Source organism: Lepidochelys olivacea (assembly GCF_965140295.1).
Source record: "Lepidochelys olivacea isolate rLepOli2 genome assembly, chromosome: 22".
In the NCBI taxonomy this organism is placed as follows: domain Eukaryota; kingdom Metazoa; phylum Chordata; order Testudines; family Cheloniidae; genus Lepidochelys; species Lepidochelys olivacea.
Genome location: NC_140432.1, coordinates 10,140,524 through 10,162,474, shown reverse-complemented (window position 1 = coordinate 10,162,474; position 21,951 = coordinate 10,140,524). Strand labels below are relative to the sequence as shown.

Below are 21,951 nucleotides of genomic sequence, written 5' to 3'. Positions count from 1 at the left end.
GCTGCACTTCAACGAGATAAGAGCCATTTATTAAAAGCCACAGTTCATTAAACCACGCGCTGCCGGCGTATTTACTTGGCGAAATGGGAGCTGGGCATGGAGCTCATAAAGAGCTAGAACTGCCCCAAAGTAAACAGGAGCAGATCAGTTTTACCTGAGTAGAAAATCAATCAATCTAATGTGAGCCTTTGCTCCCACCCTGACCGGGTGCAAATGCACCAGGCCAGATCTCAATTGACGCCAATCGACCCCTGCTGAAGGTGTGACCCGATGATTGTGCAGCCATCTTCCATTGCACTCACTTGCACACTAATAACTAGGGCTGTGGGATATTTTGCGGATGGTTACCAGGGTTACACAGTGCCTAGCGCTGTAATCTCACCCTAGCCCGGATACATTATTCAATAGGTAGAGCAGGGCACCGCAGCAATAGGTGCCTGCTAAATTTTGCTGGTCAGCTCACTGGGCAGAGATCATACTATCCTCAGCAGTCTCCAGGAGTGATCAGAGAAGGGCCTAAATCTCAACCGAACCTTGCCCTGAGAGTAGGCCAAACCCAAGCCCTGGATCTCAACCCCTCTCTGAACCAGAATCCAGATCTAAAAAATTGCCTCTTGGGTCCATCTCTGTTACCCACGATGAGGAAATGATTTCAGCATCGGATTTGCTTCTTCCTACTGCAGATGGAGAGAGAGGTTGAAAGTCTGCAAGCAAAGGAGAGAGAGAGAGAGACTCTCTGACATAATAACGGGTCTATTTAAGAACAGCCAACGCCTGCCAAAAGCTACCAGATTGTGCCACTAGCTTTCTCTCCTCCGAGCTGCTTCTTGACATCTCTGCCAGCTCCCCTTCTGCTATGCCATTACACAAGCCTCTCTGGGGCTCATGGGACAAGTGGCTTAGCTGTAGTGATGAGGAAGTGACAGCAGATGCCCTAGGACAGAGGCATGCCACATTCCAGGGGGAGAGTGTTCTGGTTTTCAGTGCAATATGAGAAAATAAAGATCTCCCTCTCTCCGCTGGTTTACTGGTTTTTAAACCTTCAGAACGGATGTGGTTCATGCCCAAACCAAGAGGACATCTCCTATGGCACTAGGGAAGTGCTTGTGATCTCTTCACTCCCCCCCAGCCCATCTCTGTCCCACTCCCCCATCAGAAAGATTCTGGTTGGCTTTGAATCAGGTCCTCATCCCATCATAATTGAGAGCACGCTGTGGGGCTGGATTATGCTTTCCTCCATTCTTCTGCTGCTGGCTCCGTGCTGGCCTGCGAACCCCATTACACTGGGGTTATTTACTGGGGGCAGACCCCACTGCTTTGATGGCCAAGTGCTACCCGAGGGGTAATGGGGAACCAGGCCCTTATCCCTGCTCTGAAGCCTTTGACCTCAGTGGTAACATGGGCAGACCCCTGCTGGCACATTGTACGCACTGAGGACAGCAACAACTTCCTTAAGGAAGAGGCACAGAAACAGCCATGGACATGCACGAGAGCCCCCACAACGACTCTTCCCACGTAACCAACCACTCTGGCATCTAGGATGAGAGTGGAATTTGGTGTGTAGACAGGGCTGGATTAAGACCAAGAGGTTATAGGCCAAGGCCTATGCCTAGGGCCCTCACGTTCCTGAAGTCACGTGATTGCATCAGAATCTCGGCTTTTTGTTGTTGTTGTTTTTAAGGGAAGTTTCTAGTCCCCATGGTTGGGAGGAAAAGCTTGAAAATGTGACTCCAGGAACCTCTGCCGGAGTCTGCAGACAGCCTAAAACAATAGGTGTGAACTCCCCCTTTCATCTTAATGGAGTGTTCACTCCATGACTCAATTCGGTGCAACCCTACCCATCCTACTCCAGCAGGGGGCTCTGAGTGGGGCAGGAGAAGAATGCAATGGACCCTGCTCACCCCGCCCCCCAAGCAGATACAGACCAGTCTGCACCTTCCTAACTATACAGACCCTCCTGACCTGCAAGAGAGGGGATACAGGCATAGGAAGGGAACGAGCAACGCTTCACAGAGCAGCCAGCAGAAGGCGATGAGGAGATGACATCACCTCCTTCTCCCTGCTTGTCCATAAAATTCCTTCCAGCAGGGGAAATCCAAGAAGAGACTTTATCAAGCACAATCGGGACCCCTGAGCCTTTCACCTGCACATGGGAGAGACAGTCCAGAGTCATTGCAATGTTTGCCTTTCCAGTCAGAGCCGAAAGGCGCATTATAAAGGTGAATTAACATTTTAAAGGAATGTAAAAACCCAGAACCAGTCTAATGATGATTAATAGTAAGCTAGAAGGGAGGCTGTGACCTGTTGGTGTCATTAAATGGATTGGCAGGTTTCTGAGTATTAACTACAATTGGCGATCGGAGTGTTACTACTTAGCAGGATGATGATAAATACAAGTCACACACACAGGAGGGACAGGGAGTTACAGGCAAAGAGAAAAGAAAGAAAAGTGTGTGTTAGAGAGGGAGAGATGGACAAACTGGATAAATGATGGATTAGACCCTGCCAGTCATCCACATTTGTTAAATGTTTTATATCCCAAAAGCTATAAAAGCAATATTTCTTTCTGGCCTTATTGGAGCCATTTCTGTAAGGCAATCACATCTGTTTCCTCGGGGATTTGAGCTGAAATGTGCTTTGGCTTTTTTCCCCTCCTTTTATATTTACTCTTTAGCCTGCTACTGAAGAAGGGTCAAAGCATGCATACCAATAGGGAGAGGGAGAAACAGAGTCAGTGATGGACAGACAGGAACAAGAAGTGGCTACAAACTTCTCCCAATCCCCCAGCCCATTAGCAGAGAAAGAGCAAGCTGTAATAATCAGCAACTGATTAGGTTTCGCTACTGTTTCGCTGTTATGGTTGATGTTTTCCCAGATTTAATGTGCATTATTCTCCAGTTGCCTGGATATTATGAAAGCATGTGTCCTGGGGCAACGTGTCACATATTACCTCAGTTTTATGCTGATCCACTCATCCAACTCATGATTTGGAACATTCTGTAACGATGACATCTCCATGGTTATACGAGCTGCATTATTATCTCAAGAACTCAGAGTGAGATTTTCACAGGAGCACAAGACGCCCACTGAAAGTCCATGAGATTTGTGCGTCTGTGTCACATAGGTGCTTTTGGAAACCTCCCCCTAAGGACTAAAAGAATTAGTCAGTATGGCTATGCACCACTGCCCTCTACTAGATGCAATCAGAACTTCTCAACTGTGTGTCATAAGCCCTGCACTGCTATGGGAGATTCTCCTTCAGCTTAATACTGGTTGAAAAATGGTCAACTTCTCTCTCCCCAAAAAATAGTTTGAAATTTTTCCTTAAAAAAAATAAAAATAAAAAATCGTCAACATTTCAATGGACTAAGACCAACTCTTTTTCAGTCCACTTCAGGATGGGTTCTGATCTCCGTGACCCTGGTGTAACTCCACTCTTTTCAGTGTGGATACTCCAGATTTTACAGCCAACACTTGGGGCAGAAACTGGTCCATAAAATATATGCAACTGGAGCCTTCAATTTCCTTGTGTTATCCAGGGGATTCTCGACCTTAGAGGGTGAATTCCATTGAAGAATTCTGAGTGAAAAACTGCAACCGCACATCCTTCCCGCATGAGGAGGAGCTGCAATATTTCCAGTGTAGTTGCGCACACAAATACATTTATGTCACAAATAGCAACCGGCTTTGAGGATACACCGCTAAATAATTGAGGCAACTTTCCTGTGTCACAGATACGACTGCTCACCACAGCTGTTCAAAGCAACCAAGATGTGGTTCACTTACACCGTTCTTTGCCATCATGGGGAAATGAAAAGGAAGGATATTGATCTAAGTTATCGATGCTTACCTGACCTGAACCAAACTTCTGAACCTTTTCACCATTCAGAAGTTCAGTCTGATACATGCTATCTTAGCCCTTTAGTAGGGTTCATCAGAGGATGAGTGAGCCCAAAGACAAGAATTGCAAATAAAATGTCTGTGGGAGAATCTAGGTTTTGCACCCGTTGGCACTGTAGCCCTGAACACACACACACACACCAATGCAGCCTCACTGGGTACATCCAGGGATCCATGTTGAGCAAGGACTCTCAATCAAAGTGGTCAGAAAGCTCGGATGGAACCATTCTCCATCAGAGAAGGCACTTCCAGTGAAATCGAACCACCACACGATTGTGTCAATTTCACAGAAGTTATTTTTCAATGTCAAAATGTCCCTTTCCCGCACAATGATTCGATTTTTCCTTTCAGAACGACTTCTCATTTAGAATGTTTAAAATTGCTTGTGACTGCTTCGAGGGGCATTTGCCTCAGCTCTCGGTCTCATCCCTCTGGCACTTTGTTTGCCCGTAATCAGAGGGATGTTTGCCATTGACTCCCAGAGGAGCAGGAGCACGTCTTAAGAAACAGCCAAATCCTAAGGTCCCTATGCTACCTTATTACTCAGCCAAAGAAAGTTTGGCCTGAATAAAGACACAGAACAAACTGAGTAAGGACCTCAGGCTCTTTTACAGGGACTCCTACCGGACTCAGTGGCAAACACCCTGTTGACACCAGCGACATCAGAGCAGACCAAGCCTATAAAGCAAAGCACTCTGGGTAACATTCCCTGCTCTGCAGAGGGCCTGCACCAATGAAATCTCACTTCAGCTCTCCAGACGGATGCCATTGGCTCACAGACATTGTGCTCACTCTGCCTGGAGGGGTGAATGGTCACCCACTTTTCACGCACTCCTATCCCACAAGGCCAGCTGGGCTGTGGCGATCAGTTGCATGCCATGAGACGCCTTGTGCTCAGCTGGGAGAAATCTGTATTTGAATAGTGAACAGATGCCCCTCATATCTTTGGGCTCTGATTTTCAAAGCTACTTCAGAAATTTGGGTGCCCGCTCAAGCGCATGTTAATGGGAATAAACCCAAATCCTTTAGGCAGCATCACAAACCTCAGCCGTGGTTTCTGCGTATGATATGAAGACAGCCTATACATACAGAATCCCAAATCATGTGGATTGGACTAATGGATATTCCTGGGTTTCTCTTTTTATTAAGTGTCATTACCTTGCTAGGCCCTTCCATAGCAAGTCATTATTTCAACCGATTGGAAAATAGCATTGAAAGACCAGGTTCTCCAGTACAATTTTCTTCATATCCTATTAGTTGCGATACAATTACAGCAAATTCATCAATTCCTGGTCCCAGCAGCTGCTGGAAGAAGCCACCTATTAAAAAGGCAGTTTATTAATGGAATTGTACATCCAGGATTAATCGGCTTGCATTGCCCATTTACATTTCTCATTCCACAAGCACTTTTGTTTGCTTAATAGGCTGAAGTAGCTTGAAAATGACACCAACTTAACGCTTCCCCCAGTTGCTGCACGTGCCGCCAGGAAATTTAATATCCCTTCCCCTCTTTCATTCTCAAGTGCTGCTCTGGGATGAAATCTGGCAGATGCCACCAGGGAAATGCATGCAGCAGCAGAGACTGGGAGCGGAGGGGGAAGAATGGGCCTGTCTGAAGAGCATGATGGAGCTGGGGAGAGATCTTGGGGGTGGAAATTTCAGTTCGTTGATGAGATAGTAGCTAAACAGAAGAGAGGCAGATTTTGAGGACAGAGAGGCCCACCAGTGTGATCACCTAGTTTGAGACAGAGAGCTAGCCTGATGGTAGGTAGGTAAATAGAAGCCATGCACAGAGGTAGATCAGTAGGTAGGTAGAAGGCATGCTTGGTGATAAATAAACCAAGAGGGATTTTTTTATTTTTTTTTTTAAGCAGGCTGCTGGTAGGGCAATGGTCCTCTGATTTGGAGCTTGCTCCCCTCCCTTGACCCACCAGGGCCTGGATATATTAACCATTTGGCAAAGGCCAGGCCATTACTGAAGGGCATTTGCAAGAGACAGATTGATGGGATGGATACACGAGGGACTGGCTGACTGCTTAGTACAGCTGATGGGCTCTTGTTATTGAGGAGGGGAAAGGCAGTTTGTCCTTCGCTGTTTGGTTAGTCCCTTGCGTAGAGGATTACATTTTCTGATGGAATATGGCTGGTTTGTTTTAATTAGCACAAAAGGCCGGAGTCTAGGATGAGCAGTGAGCAAAATCTACAGAAAATATAAAAATAAATATGAGGACAGTGCCTCCTGCTGGATTCCTTGGCACAACTGTCACGGCATAAAGCTATCACTCCTCAGGAGCTTGGAAGGGGTGGAGGGACCTTAGAAGGGTTACCCCAGATATTGCTGATTATTAGATAACTGGCATTGGTGGAGAGGACAGAGGACTTGTTCGGCAAACAGCACCACCTTCCTCTTCCTTTACCTCACGCCATCTTCCAACAAGGAGAATTGTCTGATGGTTAGAATATGGCAATGGAAGCCAAGACTTCTGGATTCTATTCATGGCTTGCACTTGCTTCGAGTGAAAATCTGGACAAGACAAGACTAACGGTTTGTCTGCACAGATTTATCTTCAGATATAATGTTAAACCGATTTAGCCAAACCAAGTGCAACTGGCCATGTGGCTACTCCTACTTCTGTTTAAACCAGACTTATTTTGGTTCGGTTTAAGTCAATTAGGAATTGGCATTGGCTACATTTAAATAAACCAATCTCTTAAACTAAAATAGAAGAATACATGCAGGGCTCTGTACCTGTTTAACTAGATCAAGTCAAATTGGTGTGACTTCTCATGTAGACATGGCCTAGAACTCTCCGGTTCTCCACATGTGAAAGAGGAGTACTGACTATCACTGGCTGGGAGTCTTTCGACAAAACGCTTTTCCCCCACTGGAAAATGCTGGTTCATTGAAACTGAAAAAGTATTTGTAGGGAAGGGGCGGTTTCAATTAATTTCCCATTTAAAAAAAAAATTGAAAAAATTGTCAAAATATTCCCATTTGAGCATTTTCTAGATGAAAAAGTTCCGTTTCTTGGGTCCAAACATCTTTTTGTTTACACATTTTAATTAATAAAAAATGTAAACAACGTTTAAAAAAGTCAAAATTGAAACAAAACATTTCAAATGAACTGAGCCAAGTTTTTTTTTTTTTTAGGATTTTCGGTTCATGAAAAATTTTAAAGCTCTTTCAAATTTTTGTCTCAGTTTGGGGTGGGATCAACGTTCAAAATCTCAATTGTTATGGCAAGGAATGGAAACCGTTTCCAGCCAGCTCTGGTAATGGCTACATCCCAGCTCCCGGGGCTGCAGCAAGGCTCAGTGAACTCATGCCTGGGAAGGGCTTTGAGATCTTTGCATGAAAAGGCCTAATCCAAGTGGAACTTGTTCTTAAGGGCTCTTCCCCGTTGCTGCCCACTGACGGTCACGGTGCAGGATTGGGGCCTAACTGACTTGCTGGGGAATGCAAAAGGAACGGAGCATTTGTAATAAGCCACAGGACATCATCAATGAGCAGAGAAGGTCAGGCTTGACAAAGCCCTGGCTGGGATGATTTAGTTGGGGATTGGTCCTGCTTTGAGCAGGGGGTTGGACTAGATGACCTCCTGAGGTCCCTTCCAACTCTGAGATTCTATGATTCTAAGTACGTGACCACTGCCTAACTATAAATTCGATGAACACACCACATTGCCCAGGCCCCAGTGAGACTCACACATAAAAGCCCAGGCTTCGAATGGCTCTTTACCAGATGTGTTTCTTCCACACTCACTCCCCTGCCCAATAGTGGAAGTGTGCGTGGGTCACAACTGATGGACACTGGTGGACTATTAAACCCCAAACTTCCATTCCCAGCCACTGTCCCTGTGGTTAGAGCAAGGAGATTACCTCGGCAGCAAAAGTCAATGCGTGTGGAAGGGCAGTAATATACTAGGACTTTTTCCCTTTAATGGAATTTTTCTAGCCACGTAGGAAGAAAAGACTCCATTAACCATACTACAAAGGCAGCTACTTATTAGTATTTTAGAACCGCGATAAAAACATTTCTTGAATCTAATTATTGCTGACAAATATGAAAATTGAAATCAAAGTTAAATTTTCAGCCACAGTGCCTCGCACGGCAGTGGCTCACTGGCTCCCAACTATTGCATCCTCACATTTATTCTGCCAGTAGCTCTGCCATAAATTGGATATTTTCCTCTCCCTCCGCCATCCCCTCCAACCCCTGTGTGTTCTGAAGCATTACTTCTGACATATTCATCTCAACAGCCAGCGCCAGGTAACTAACTTTATGTTTACCAGGCACATGTGGTTGATGGATCCAAGCTAAATGTGCAGTGGTTGAGGGGCTGGGGGGGGGGGGGGATTTTTCTCTCTGTGCTCCCTCCCCCTCTCCTCAATGGTAACATAGAAGTCATCACAAATTCCTCATGAGATGGGGGATCTGAGAAAAGCCTTGTCAACGTATTTCTTCCCCCCCCACTCCCTTTTAAGCACACTGTAAAAAAAAAAAAAAAATCAATCCCTTTTGTCATTTCACTCTGCTTGTGTGAATGTTTAATGGATGTCAAGGGAGCTAATGATTGCAGCTAGGAAATTCATTTTAGATTTGCTATTTATAAAGTACTTGGTGCTCAGGTGGGAAATTAACATAAGGAAAGGGAAGAGACCAAAAAAAACCCCCAAAATAAAAAAAGATCCAGGAGACATCACAGACTGCGGGGCCAGCTGACGGGAAAAGGCCTGGCACAGCCTGTTTGTAAGGTGTTTGATTTACAGGAGCACAGCTAGAGACAGCCCTCTGCCTCCCAGGAGCAGTCAGCGCCCCGCTGCTTTGTGGGGGAGGGTAAGAAAGAGCAGGCACCTACCGTAACAGAGAGTTACTCTCAGGTCTTGTCTGTGCTTAAAATCTAGGTCAACAGAGCTACGCCGCTCAGGGTGTGAAAAATCCACACCCCTGAGTGCCAGAGCTATGCCTGCCTAACCCCCAGGACAGGCAGAGCTAGACTGACAGAGAGTGCTTACGGAGAACCCCTTCTGTCGGACCGTCTACGCCACAGGGTTATACCAGCAGAGCTATAGTCCCCATAGGGGAGTCAAGCCCTCAGCCAAGAGGAGGGTGTTTCTCAGAGTCTGCATGCACTAGGCCATGCTCGCAGTGACCTTGCATGTTGCTGGCCCTACGCTCGTACACACACACACACACACACACACACACACACACACACACACAGTCTCCCTCTCTGACACACGCTCTGCCTCAAACACACACTTCCCTCACAACCTCTCTCCCTCTTTCACACGCCCTCCCGCCACACTCAGCTACAGGGGAGCGAGGGCAGGCGATCCACGAATCGCTTATTCCCTGGCTGCCAGTTGGGCAGACACGCTGAAAGCTGGAGGTTGGCTCACCGCCCCTCATGGATCCAATCATGTCTGACACACCTTACGGCCACCGAGCGCTGGCTGCAGCCCCATAACAAACCACACCCTATACCATCCTCTAGGTCCTACCCATCCCAACGCCGACCACCATGTCTCTTCAGACAAATCATAGACAGGTGCAGGTCTGAAATACTTTAGCCCCATTTTCCTTCTTGCATCATCCGTATGCTCCTCTCCTGGATGTGCCCTCTGTTCTGTCTGGATTAGCTGCAAATCTCCTTTGATTAACCAGTTGCTGTTGAAACAGACAACCTGTTGCCACGTGTTTGATTACTGAATCCCAAGGGAGTTCCCATTTGTAACACAGCCACATCCAATACAGTCATCTTTACACACACAGACAATGAGCTGCTAATTCATGGTCTTCCAAGTTGCTTTTCACTTTCTGATATTTTCCAATGAGAGGCTTTGTATGAAGACCTTAAGCTTCTGAAATGAGTTGAAAGGGGCTTTTCCAGACATTTACATAAACACAAGTGCATCAGAAGGAATAAGCGTAGTTTATTTATTTATTTTGGGCCGGGGGAGACTTCAGAGCTGGCTGTTAATGTGATGTCACTGTGGGAAGCTGGAGATGTGCAACACTGACCTGCAGAAAAGTGGCACGAAAATGAGCAATAAATAATGCAATTTTTAATGCTGTACTCGCTGACAATTTGCTTTGGCTTCAGGAATATCCCAGCATGCTCCCAGCCAGCACCGGTCTTAAATACACCTTATTGGGAGCGATGTTAAACCCAAACTGATTTCTGTGCCAAACAATGCTGGTGCTGTCCCACTATTTGGCCAGTTACTGAGAATGCTATTTCTGGCTGTGGACATAGAGAAGACTTTTATACATGCTGCCCTGTCACCTTTAATTATTGCATCAGTGCTGCAGGAAGGGAATGTAGCAATTTAAAAGAAAATGCAAAAAGTCAGGAACTCAGTGTTATTCAGTGGATTTCCTTCTGCAGGGCAGGAGAGATTTAAAAGGGGCAGGATGGTATTAAAACAACAAACCTCGCTTTACTTCACTTCAAGATCCACCCTCTGATTTCCTGGTTGAGTTTCATCTTTGGGTCTTTGTTGGCCTTTTAACAGGCCAGCGTCTCCCATTCATGGTCTTGGCAGACTGAGAGTTTGCCACTGTAACAGTAACAAGAGAACCTTGCTGAAACCAGAGCCCCCCCTGTGCTGGGCATTCCACAAACACATGGGAGAAGAGAGTCTCCGCCCCCAAAGCGGTTACAATCTAAACAGGCAATGCAAAGGGGGGAGAAAGTAGGGATTATTATCCTCAATTTACAGATGGGAAACTGAGGCACCAAGAGGTGAAATGTCTTGACCAAGAAATCAGTGGCAGAGCCAGGAAATAAATCTAGATCTCCTGGATCCTAGCCCAATGCTTAAGTACAAGACCATGCTTCTTCCTGGCAGTTTGCTACTCTAATCACTACGCTCCCGCAGCTCACTCCACAGGGGCAACAATATGGGTCTGATTTTCAAGGGCCTGGAACCCCACAACTCAGGGTGAAGTCAGCTATGCTGAGTTCCTGTGGAAATCAGGGCCCAGGTAACCTCACAACGTCTTTGACAGACACTTTTCTGGTCACAAACGCCCTGTGTGACATGCAGCTTGTTTGTCTTGCGTGGGGAGGGTGGGGGGGACTTGCTCATTCATGGTGCTGAGCGCTCGGAGCTCCCGCTGACATCAGTGGGAGTGGAGGGTGCCCAGTTCCTCCAAAGGGGCGCGCCGCCTGTCACAGCATCGGGCCCTCGGACTCAGCCACAGCAGCCGCTCTGGTTTGGGGTCATGGAGATGCTGGCAGTTCGACAATGTCCCCATTCGTCTTTCCAAGGAAAAGTGGAGGTAGCAGGGCCAGCTTCAATCTCAGTGTCCTTGGCATTTTAAAGGAAATATTCCAGCAACCCGTAATTTATTCACGTTGATTCGCTGGGCTCCTGGCTTCTAGACACACCTGCTACAAAAGCTCCCACCTCCTTCTTGGAGCCCCAGGCTTCTCCTCTGCCTAGAGCTCTGCATTACAGCTCCTTCGGAGGCCTGCTTAGGCTCCTTCTGATTAGCAGGCTGAACATGCAGGAGAGGGGCGAATAGAAGAAAGGGAGAGAGGGGAGGATGCCAAGAACTGGATATTGTCTTTCGTGAGAACAGTTGACGGGACAAGGGGGTCAAAGGGCCAATTAATTTACAACAGCTTTCAGCGCTGGACATATTAACTGTAGGCGCATCAAAAATCCATGATATCCTTCTTGGCAGGAGATAACAGAGAGCAGGGTGAAGACATCACCTCTGATTTATTATTAACCAAGAGCAAGGAGCAGGCTTCTGAAAGGAGAAGCCAGGTGGCTGCTGGAGCCACAGCTCCCAAATTTTCCGGGATGCTGCAGGACCTGAGGCGTGCAAGCATCACGGGCTGGCTTGGCGGTCGCGTTTGGGGTCATCGGCCCTTTGCTTACCCCAGTGAACTGGGGAGTAAAGGAAGAGAACAGGGTTAGGCAGTTCAATATCATGGCTCTTGGGCCTGAGCAAACTCTTTTTTTCAGGCAAACATTTCCAGTGGAGTCGGTGGGAGATTTTCCCCTCGTTAAAGGATACAGGACTGCATCAAGGGACTGCGAGCCAGGACCTCTGGGTTCTATTCCCACCTCTGAGAGGGGGGATGGTGCCTGGCTAGAAAATTTAAGCCAGCAACAAGAAGCCAGGACTCCTGGCTTAGTTCTGAGAGGAGAATGTGGTTGAACCGTTAGGGCAGGTCAGTTGGGAGTTAGGATTCCTGGGGTCTATTCTCAGCTTTGCGAACACCATGCTGTGTAATCCTGAGCAAATCTCGCAAATGCTATTAATACTCTTAACCCTCTCAACAGGTGGTAATCCCATCCCACCCCTAGCACAGCAGACACACCTATCCTGACTGGCTCCAAACTTACCCCTCCCTTTGTATTACCTGGCAAATGTAAGTTTTGCCCTGAACTCATTTCTGAGCTTGGCTGGGGCCTTCCTGCCTCCAGTGTCCCTCTGCCACAAAGGGATTCTCCACCCTTTCAGGCCCACCTAGTCTAGCAGTCAGCAGAATGGCCCTGCAGGGTCGTACACACCAAGCACCCTGGCCTAGTCCCCCTATCTAAAATGGGGAGAGTCAGGTGACAGCCACGTCACTATAGCACTTCAGCGTAGCCTTTCACTGTGATGACAGGAGGGGTTCTCCCAACAGAAGAATTCATCTGTTGACCTAGCGCTGTCTCCATGAGCGGTTAGGTTGGAACAGCTACCTCTCTCCAGAATGTGGATTATTCAGACTCCTGAGACACGTATCTATGCTGATGAGAGTTTTGAGCGTAGACCAGCCCTAATTCTCACCTCCAACTGAATGCTCAAAGTGGATCAGAGGTGTAAGAGTTTCACCTTACGCTGACGTACATCAGTGAAAGTTTTGCCATTGTCTTCTGTGGAAGCAGGGCCAGATATTGGCTCTCTCAGGGTGAAATTCACCAGATGGACAGTATGAGGTCTGTGCTCAAGTTAAGTCCCACTTCATCCTAGCGGGTACACATGCCCCTTCACAGGGGTGAATTTTATCGCTGGCCAGAAACCATTTCTGTTTCCTGGAAAATTTTGAAGTTTTGGAATTTATTTTTATTCTGAGGCAGGAAGAAACTGAGACCTTTTGAAATTCAGAGAGCAGGAGAGACCCTTCCCCACAGCCCACCCGCAAATAACCAACAGCCTGGAATTGTGTCAGTCGAAATAAGCATTTGAACCCTGTATCTCCCAGGTGCGTCCCTGAACCACTGGGCTATCAGCAATTCTGGGGGTTGCTTTTGCCCTCACTCACTTGGACCCGAAATTCCATCCTGGACCTAAGAAAGCTTCACATTCAAACTGATGCGTTTCTGAAAACAAGTCACAGTTGCAACAAAGCCACATTTCCAACGAAAAAACATTTTGTCCAAAAGATTGCCTAATAGCCTTAGTGAATTTCCCCTGAACTAAGCACAGAGAGTCCACCCTCTGTTGCCACATCTTATATTAGGGAAAGGAAAACAGATGCAGAGAAGCTCTCTCATGATCCCTCAGATCAGAGCAGAATCTCCAGTGCACTTTGCTGGCTACCGAGGGGTGCCAGACCTCGCCAGCACTGCTCACAACTCAGTGATGTGATTACAAGATCTCTGCAAAGTGCAGGCCAGCTCTCCTCTTCCTACTTTATGTTAAACCAGTGTGGAACACAGCAACCCCTGCTAGCTTGACCCAGATCTGTCAACTGATCAGTATTTTTCCCCCATACGGAAAAAATAAATAAGGACTTGTTTTTTAAGCTAAAGCAGCAAGAAAATAAATGAACCAAGGCTTTGAATATCGACTGCACCAAATTAAATCTATGGAGGCAGGGGTGTCAAAAGCACAGCCAGGTGACAGGGAGATCAGGCGGATATATATGTCAGGTAGATTGGGAGTGGGGAGGGGGAAAGGAGGTAGTTTTCCTGGGGCAGGTTCTCTCTCGTAGCAGGGTTTTGTGCGCTGAAGCAGTTGGTGCTGGTCATGGCCAGACACAGGAGTAGATGGATCCCTGTCTGATCTAGTTCGGAGGTTCCTACAGACACCTATGGGATGGCAAGTCTTCCAGATGGACAATTAGAGATGATGATGATCAGATCCTGGGCCTTTTATCTGCTCCCTTTGTTCCACTCTGGCTCTTGGAAACTTGTCACATCTCCCCTATTGGGGATTCCCCACTGAGCCTAAATTGGCCTACCTGATTCCTATATCACTGCCCCTGCAGTCCCTGCCAAAAATGGGGTGGAAGGATTGTAGCAGGTGCACAATATCCTCTGGCCATTCCCAGCTGGTAGAAGGCACCTCGGGAGCTGTGACTCGTTGACAGAATGTCGAGCAGCTCCCAGAATGTCGAGTTCTAAACTGAGCTCAGACTGGGGCCAGTGTTAATCCAGCCTGAAGATCAAGGAGTCATAATCAGCTCTCTTAAGCATCTTGCCTCTTTCTGTTGTGCCCATTCAACTACCTGGCTCTACCTGTAGGGCTTTGGCCATATAAGTAAAGAGCTTTTTAGTGCTGGTGAAAGATACCAGACTGACACCCGGTGGGATACATGCGTGGCCACCGGCATGGCCAAAGCCTTGATTCCAATATGCAGCTGGAGGGTGTGGACTGCATGCTGGGTATTTCAGGCTTTATGGGGAGGGAATCCTCCCTGTTGCCAGGCTGTTCTGTGGCAGCTCCCCTGGACAGGGAACGTGACCAAGAAGAGTTTGTGGATCTGCACATCTGCCAGCCACACCACAACCCCTCCCCGCTCCCCAACACACACACACTGCGTGTGGTACCCAAACCCCACCCCCTTCTGAGGTGGAACAGCATTGGGGTATTTCTGAGGGAATAAATCCTATCCCCCAGTTTGCTAAGGGAGCAGCATCCCAGAGAGGAAAAGGCACAACTACTTGGTTGATGGCCCACGAAAGCTTACGCCCAAATACATGTGTTAGTCTCGAAGGTGCCACAAGTCCTCCTCGTTGTTTTTGGTTGATTGGGACATTCCACCCAGGAGGTGACGGTGCTTCAAACACAGGGATCTGAGAAAATATCACTGTCCTGACACTAGTGCTTCATGTGTGCTAAGCCCCGGCAGGCACCTCTAGGCTTGGCAGTTCATAGCCACAGCACCTCTGGGCTTGGCACGTCAGTTATGAAAGTAAAAAAAAAAAAAAAAAAATTTCATTACAAATGAAGCACGGCCTGACACCACCGAAATAAAAGCTAAATTCCAGCAGCGCTTGTTGGCGTTGAGTAAACCAGCCGGAGGTTCATACAATTCTTGTTGCCATCTCCGGAGCCCAGAGAGGGTTTTTGGCAACGTGTCCCAATATGGAAAGGTTTTGGTCTAAATTCACCACTGTCCCCCAGCTTTCAGCTGACTTTGGTCTGGATTCCAAACTCATGAAACCCGCAGCTGGAATCTACTGGGAACGGGTGTGTGAGATGCCTACAGGGCGCTTGACAATGGTGAGGCAATTGATGTGTTGAGACCACTGCTCGTCATGCCGAGCAGCATTGGGTCACTGTTTCCTTGTACTCCCCTATCTGCCTGGAGCCATCTGTGGTCTCTTTTCTCTTCTACTTAAGCCTGTAAGCTCCTAGGGGCAGGGACCAGCTTTTTGTTCTGTGTTTGTAGAGCTACGGTTGGGTCCTGCTCCGTGACTGGGACTCCTAGGTGTTACTGCAATACATATAACAAGTAAGTAATAACAATGGGAACCCAAATCAGCAGATTCCACACAGTCTATTGCCCGCTACCAGCCAAAGGTCTTTATTTACAGAACCTCACAGTCTTCCTCCATGCCACCCTGCCAAGCATGGTCATATGAACGAATTTACCCTTACCATTCCCCCGTGAGGAACGAGAGTGTGACAGATAGTTACAGATAGGGAAACTGAGGCACCAAGCAATTAAGAGAGATGCACAAATTGAAACCCAGTCTCCTGTATCTCAGTGTAGTGCCTTACCTACAAGACCCTATTTCTCCTCAATGTACCTTGGTCTCAAGGATGCCCTTTAGGGACATGAGGTCTATTTTGTTCATGTTTTAATCCATTGGGCCTCAGGAATGTGCTAATTAATCCCATTAGCGGCCTCATTTTCCGAGGTGCTGAGTACCCACACCCCTCATGAAAGTTGTCAAGAATGGCAGATGCTCAGCAAGTCTCAGAAATCAGGCCACTGACCAGTAAAGCCTGCAGACCATCCTGTGTGACCATGGGCAGGTCAGTTAGCTTTTCTACACCTCCATTCCCCATCTGCAAAATGGGGATATCTCCAGGGCTGTTTGGGGGATAAATACACTAAAGATTGTGAGGTGCTCAGTTCCTACAGTTGTGGGTACCAAATAAGCACCTTAGATAGGTTAGATAGATAAAACATCAGGGATGGTGTAGATAATACTTAGTCCTGCCATGAGTGCAGGGGGCTGGACTAGATGACCTCTCGAGATCCCTTCCAGTCCTATGATTCTATAACGTCTTTCCTCTTGTGTGCTATAACTGGGTTATCTAATTCTGTACATATTGATTATTATTATTATTAGCTATTAAGCTGCTGTTGGGGTGAATATCCAGTGTTATTGACCTGAGTGGTAAATATTGACCAAAGCGAAACTAACTCAATATTTTCTTCAAGGGACAATAAATCTTGATACTTACAGAAAGAAGTCGATATCTATGAGATATATATATTTTTAAACACAGGCATTCATTGGTAGTCATCCTGCAGCATAAACTGCCAGAGGATTTTTTTTCCCCCCTTCTGAATCTAGTGCGACTTTTTAGCAGGAGGCTGGAACAATTCCCATCCTCAGCGGATCGGGACAGAAGGAGACATGTACCACTCACCAGCCCACCTAAAATCCATAACACATGTATGAAGTTTGCGGACAGCTGTAGCGTATGTTAGCAGAGCCCACTGGTGAGTGTGGGCTATATGTACCCCTTTATGCCCAATCCACAGAGAACAGGAGTCTGTTACGGGGCTCGCGAGGGAGCCTTGTCTCTTAAACTAAAGCAGCTGATGCTTTAAGCTCTGGAGGTCCTCAGGTCAGTCTCCAGAGCGTTGGCCAACATAACAGCAATGGACATAGAGGCAGGATCATAACTGAACGATCCTGCCAGCGGGAGCAGAACCCAGTTCTAGAACTGTCAAAGGAAAAAAGTGGAAACTAAAAGAAACAAAACACTTGTCCAAAACACTTTAAAAAAAAAAACAAAAAACAGTTTAATCTGCTGTACCCAGGCCTCCTGGTTCCCATGCACCAAACTAACATGTGAGCTAAAGAACGAGGGGGCAGGTTTTCAGACGTCTTTGAGATTCGGAATTGTTGAGATTGACATTTTTTTCCTATCCCAAATCAGGACAAAGTCAAAATCTCAAAACAATTTGTGAGACAGACATCTGGACCAGCTCAGTCGGAACATTTCATTTCCAGTCATTTCTAAGTACTGCAGTTTTCATTTGTTTTCTTACCTTTTTTGAATACTGTAAAATAACTTAAATTTCTTAACAAAACATTCTTTTGAACTGAAAAAGCAGAACTTTTCTTTCAAAACTGTCAGAGCAGACTTGTTTGGACTACTTCAAAACTCCCTCTCTCCCCCCCACCCCCATTTTTGAAACTAACCCTTTTCCATGAAGGATGTCAGTTTAGTAGAATCAGCATTTTCCAAACCCCACCCCACCCCCCCCCCCAAAAAATTTGGTGATATTTACATTTTTAAACATGCCATTCAGACATTTCCTGGTTATGCTACGTCTCTGCCCTGCTGCACATGGCGCTGCTATCCTCTCCACCAACTTCTGACATGGCTCAACAGTGCCAGTTAAGTCACTTTTGCAACTCTGGTCCATACAACTCCTCTGGTTCTAGAGCACAAACGCAGCACAGAATGGATCCTGCTGACAGGAAGCAGGACCCAAGCTATTCCTTTTCCTTCCCCTGGAAGGCCAAGTTAATTTCCTGCCCCTTGACCATGACAGAGGAAGAACCTTGTTTGGAATTCTGCTGATGCCAGAGATACTTAATGGCAGCTAAGTGAATTCGGTTTTGATGATTAGGGTGGGACCATTTGGGGGGTGATCTGAATGCACCCTCCCGCAGCCATCTGTGTGCATGGAAAAGGGAAAGATTACCAGACACAGAAAATGAGATTGCAGGAGTAGGGGTATCAAAAAGGAAAAGGGGATCAAACCAAACTGATCAGAAAGTATTAACAGGAACAAGTCTTCCTAAGAAGAAATGATCCAATTGCTAGAAAGAAAAATAGGGAGAAAGCAGCAACACCCTTATGCTGGGTCTAACTCAGGAGCAGGGAGGCGTGTGCTTAAGGGACAGCTCCTTCTGCTTTCCACTGACACCACGGAAATCAGAATCTTACCAATCTCTTACCAATCAACCTCAGCTCTTGGTAGAGGCCAGAGCCCTAGGGAGCTGATCATCTGCCTTCCCCACCATCTCTTCTCCATGAATCAGCACTGATACCAAGGAAATTCTCTCCTACACAAAGCTTGGAAGCAGGGGGAGAGTTACGCACCTGCTGTGGGCACCAGACACCTTTTCAAGATGCAGAAAAAGACAGGAAGTAGCAGCCCCAGCAGAAGGCGCAAGCTTAAAGATAGAGAGGAGGAGAAAAATGACTTGGAATGTGAACTGCATCCTAAGTAGCCTCAGTGAATCAATGCAATAGGGGTGGATCATTGCATAGCAGACCACGGCTGCCCAAGAATGGTGGAAGTTTGATCCAACTGAGATTGCTGGCAGACTGGCATTTCCTCCTCCTTCAAATAAAATAAACAAATGGCCTGACAACAGTGACGTACCCCTGCACCAGCTTTGATGCTTGAGATTAAAGATATCTATTTTTATATCCAATTTTAAAGTTGACTTATGGACCAAGCGATGTCCATCACTGGGAGAGCTGAGCAAAGGGCAAGCAACTTCCTCTCGCCACACTAAATCTGTCAATGGCATGCACAGAGAAATTCAGGGAGCAACATGTGGAAAACACTGTCTTACAGCAAGACAGGCCCTGGAACCATAAGGAGAGGGACGAGAGGACCTGTGAGCTTAAGTTCTGATGGCTGGTGGATTTAAGCTGCTTTGGCTGCACTGCGGCATGGGTTTCTTGCACAAATGTGGCTCAGGCCAAGTGGCCAGCACAGCCCTTGGGGATTCAACATGCAGGCAACCCTCTGCTTTAACCTCTCAAGGGAAGGGAGCAGACAGCCAGGAGACTGCCGCCTGCCCTTGTTAAACACCTAGGGCCAAACCCTCTGCTGGCATAAATGCACAATAAAGCCAATGAAGCAACACTGATTTACACCAGCTGTGGACCCGGCCCTTCGTATCCAAGAGCACCCCTCAAAACTACCTCCATGCACGGGGCCCCAGAGCTAGGGAATTCACTGTGCATGGCACCCAGAATCCTCCCTGGTGCCTGGGATGCTGTGTAAAGCCTAATCCCAAACCAGTGCAGACAGGATGGAAAGGGGATTTATTGTAACCCATAAACCAGGGGTGTCATTTGCTATGGGGCAAGACTTGGCAGGATACAAGATAATCACTCGTTTGCCACCACTCCCAGCTTCTGGCAAAGAGGAAGGATCAGTCAGTAATTTTCTGTTCTGTTCATTCCCTCTGAAGCACCTGGCATGGGTCCTGCTGGACCATTAGTCTGACCCCATAAGGCCATTCTTATGGTCTTACATATCAGTTGACTCAGCTGGGCCCTTCCCCCCAGAATTTTTCTGAAATTGACCCCTGCCAACAGCCCTGCCCTCAGGGGCCAGGGGCAGAGCCAGATGGAGGGACCGGGCAGCAGCGTTCAGCATTATGTAATCAAGTGGCACATTGAGGCCACCCTCAGAAGGCAGCTCCCTCCGGGCACCCAGGCCAGGAGGGCAGCTCCAGCTGGCTGCAAGGAATCTGAGGCAAACAGACGCTGGCTCTCCAGAGCAGCGCGGGGGGGGGAAGGGGAGGGGAAGCAGCTGGGTCCCTTTTTCCTCGCAAAACTCAGCCCGCAGCCTCTTCAAAAGGCAACCCCCGGCTTTGCCCCGGGCCCGGCGGTTACATAAGAGCTCCCGGCTGGCTTCAATGCAGGCGTAAAGACCCCCCCAGGGGGACGGCTCTCTCTCTGGCCCCCGGCTGTATTAAGACTTCATCAACTCAATTGACCTCAGCAGGAGGGGCAGAGCGGATTACCAGCAAAGTATTTAATCAGGTGTATGGAATGACCTTGCCAGTGGAAACACAAAGCGAGCCAGACACATGGGGAGCAGAAGGGACCGTCTCTTGACTCCGCCCCCCCCTCCCCCCGGGCCCAGTATCCCCATCCTCACACCAGCCTTTCGCAGCCTGCTGGAGGCCGCTTTCCTCGAGGAATAAAGTTGCTCGGCTCCAGAGGACAGAGTCGTTGAGCGCACAAGACGCTGCCGGACCCACTGGGTGGGGGCGTTACCTTGCTGCCCTCCGCTCCAGCTAATAAAGCGGAGCAGGGGCAGATCGGAGGGTGAAGGGTGCTGCAGGCGACGGTCCTTATTAATAATACAGTGCAATCAGTGTGCACGCCCCGCGGAGATGCCGGAGCCGCGCGCTGCAGCCCCCCGCCCCCGGGCTTCTTCCTTCCGAGCCATGCCCAGAAAGATGCAGCAGCGCCGGGGGCTGGGACGGGAGCTTCTCCCGGGACCCCGCAGCTCTAGACGGAAACCCCCGGAGAACTTCGCAGCGCGGAGCAGACACGCCGCGGAGCCCTTTAGCTTTCGCACAGGTTCCTCTCCCCCACCCCCACCCCCACTGAGCCAAACAGCCCCCCCCCTCTACTAACCCCCCCCGGACTAAAACATCTGTCCGCAGCTGCTGCGGACTGACTCAGCCAGCCAGGGTGGCGGAAGCTGCCCGCCGAAATCTCAGCCCAGAGCCCGCTCTCTGGGGTTCACAGGGAGCTTCCCCCCACCCCCCTCCTGCTTGGTCGGCTTTTTTTTTTTTTTTTTTTTTTGCACCTGGGGAAGTTTGGAAATCAGTCATCCAAGTTTCCTTCCCCCCTGCCGGGAGAGGCAGCGCCTGGGCACTATACCGCGTAACAGCCCGTCTCCACAGCGGGCTCCAGAGTCGGGGCGCGCCGAACACCCCCCCCCCCGCCGCCCCGGCGAGCGAGGCGCCCGGCAGCCCCACATCCCCGCCCCCGGCAGCCCCAGGCACTCGCCGGCGGGACCGAGCCGCAAGCAGCCTCGGACCCGAGTCCCCCGCTGGAAACCGGCCCCGAAGTGCGCTGCGCGCCCGGCGCAAGCCCTACCTTGGAAGAGGAACAGCGCAGCCAGCCCGGCGAAGATCGCCCAAGCCACGGAGCGGTGCATTTTTCTTTTCTTCTCGGGGTGGCTGGGGCTCGGGTTTGTTTTTTGGGGGGGGGGGTTTTCCCCACCGCCTCCTGGCCTCGCTCCCCTTCCCCGACAGCTCTCGGTGGCTCTCAAAGCTGGCGGGGAGAGGTTTACATCCAGCGTTTCCTCCCCCCCCGCCACCGCCCCCCCCGCGCGAAGGACGAGCGAGAGGAGCGGGACTCCCGGCTCCGTAACTCTCTCCCCTCGCACTGGGGCAGCGGGGCACGCTCGGCGAGAGCCGGCCGCGGCCAGCCCTCCTCCGCCGCGCAGCCATTGGTTCCCAGCCAGGGATTGGCAGCGCGACACCCCCCCCCCCCGCCCCAGCACGCACCCCCCGCGAATCGGGCCGGCCGCTGCCCGAGACACGTGCCGGCGGAGGTGGAAGAAGAGGCGCCAGGGCGAAGCTGGGGTTCCTTCAACCCACCGGGGCGGGGGTCCTCGGGGGGGGAGGAGGGGCTGCTGGGCCCCCCCTGCCCTGGAAGTGGTTTTTCCATCATGATGCCGGGGTTCAGAGTCGCAGCCCCCGCAGAAAGAAAAGGAGGGACTCGTGGCACCTTAGAGGGGGGATGCTCAGATTCATAGATTCATAGATATTTAGGCCAGAAGGGACCATTATGATCATCTAGTCCGACCTCCTGCACAACGCCGGCCACAGAATTTCACCCACCACTCCTAAAAA

General features: G+C 49.0%; 1 protein-coding gene across 4 annotated transcripts in view; it reads right to left on the bottom strand.

The window, feature by feature from the left end:
* Window positions 1–21,467, bottom strand: part of NTM (neurotrimin) — a 680,436-nt gene extending 658,969 nt beyond the window's left edge. For all 4 annotated transcript variants that reach the window (XM_084612039.1, XM_084612043.1, XM_084612044.1 and 1 more), the window contains exon 1: window positions 21,191–21,467. In XM_084612039.1, the coding sequence (XP_084468165.1) occupies window positions 21,191–21,251 (61 nt within the window). In that variant the 5' untranslated portion in view covers window positions 21,252–21,467. The remainder of the gene's footprint in view (window positions 1–21,190) is intronic.
* Between the last annotated feature and the right edge of the window lie 484 nt (window positions 21,468–21,951).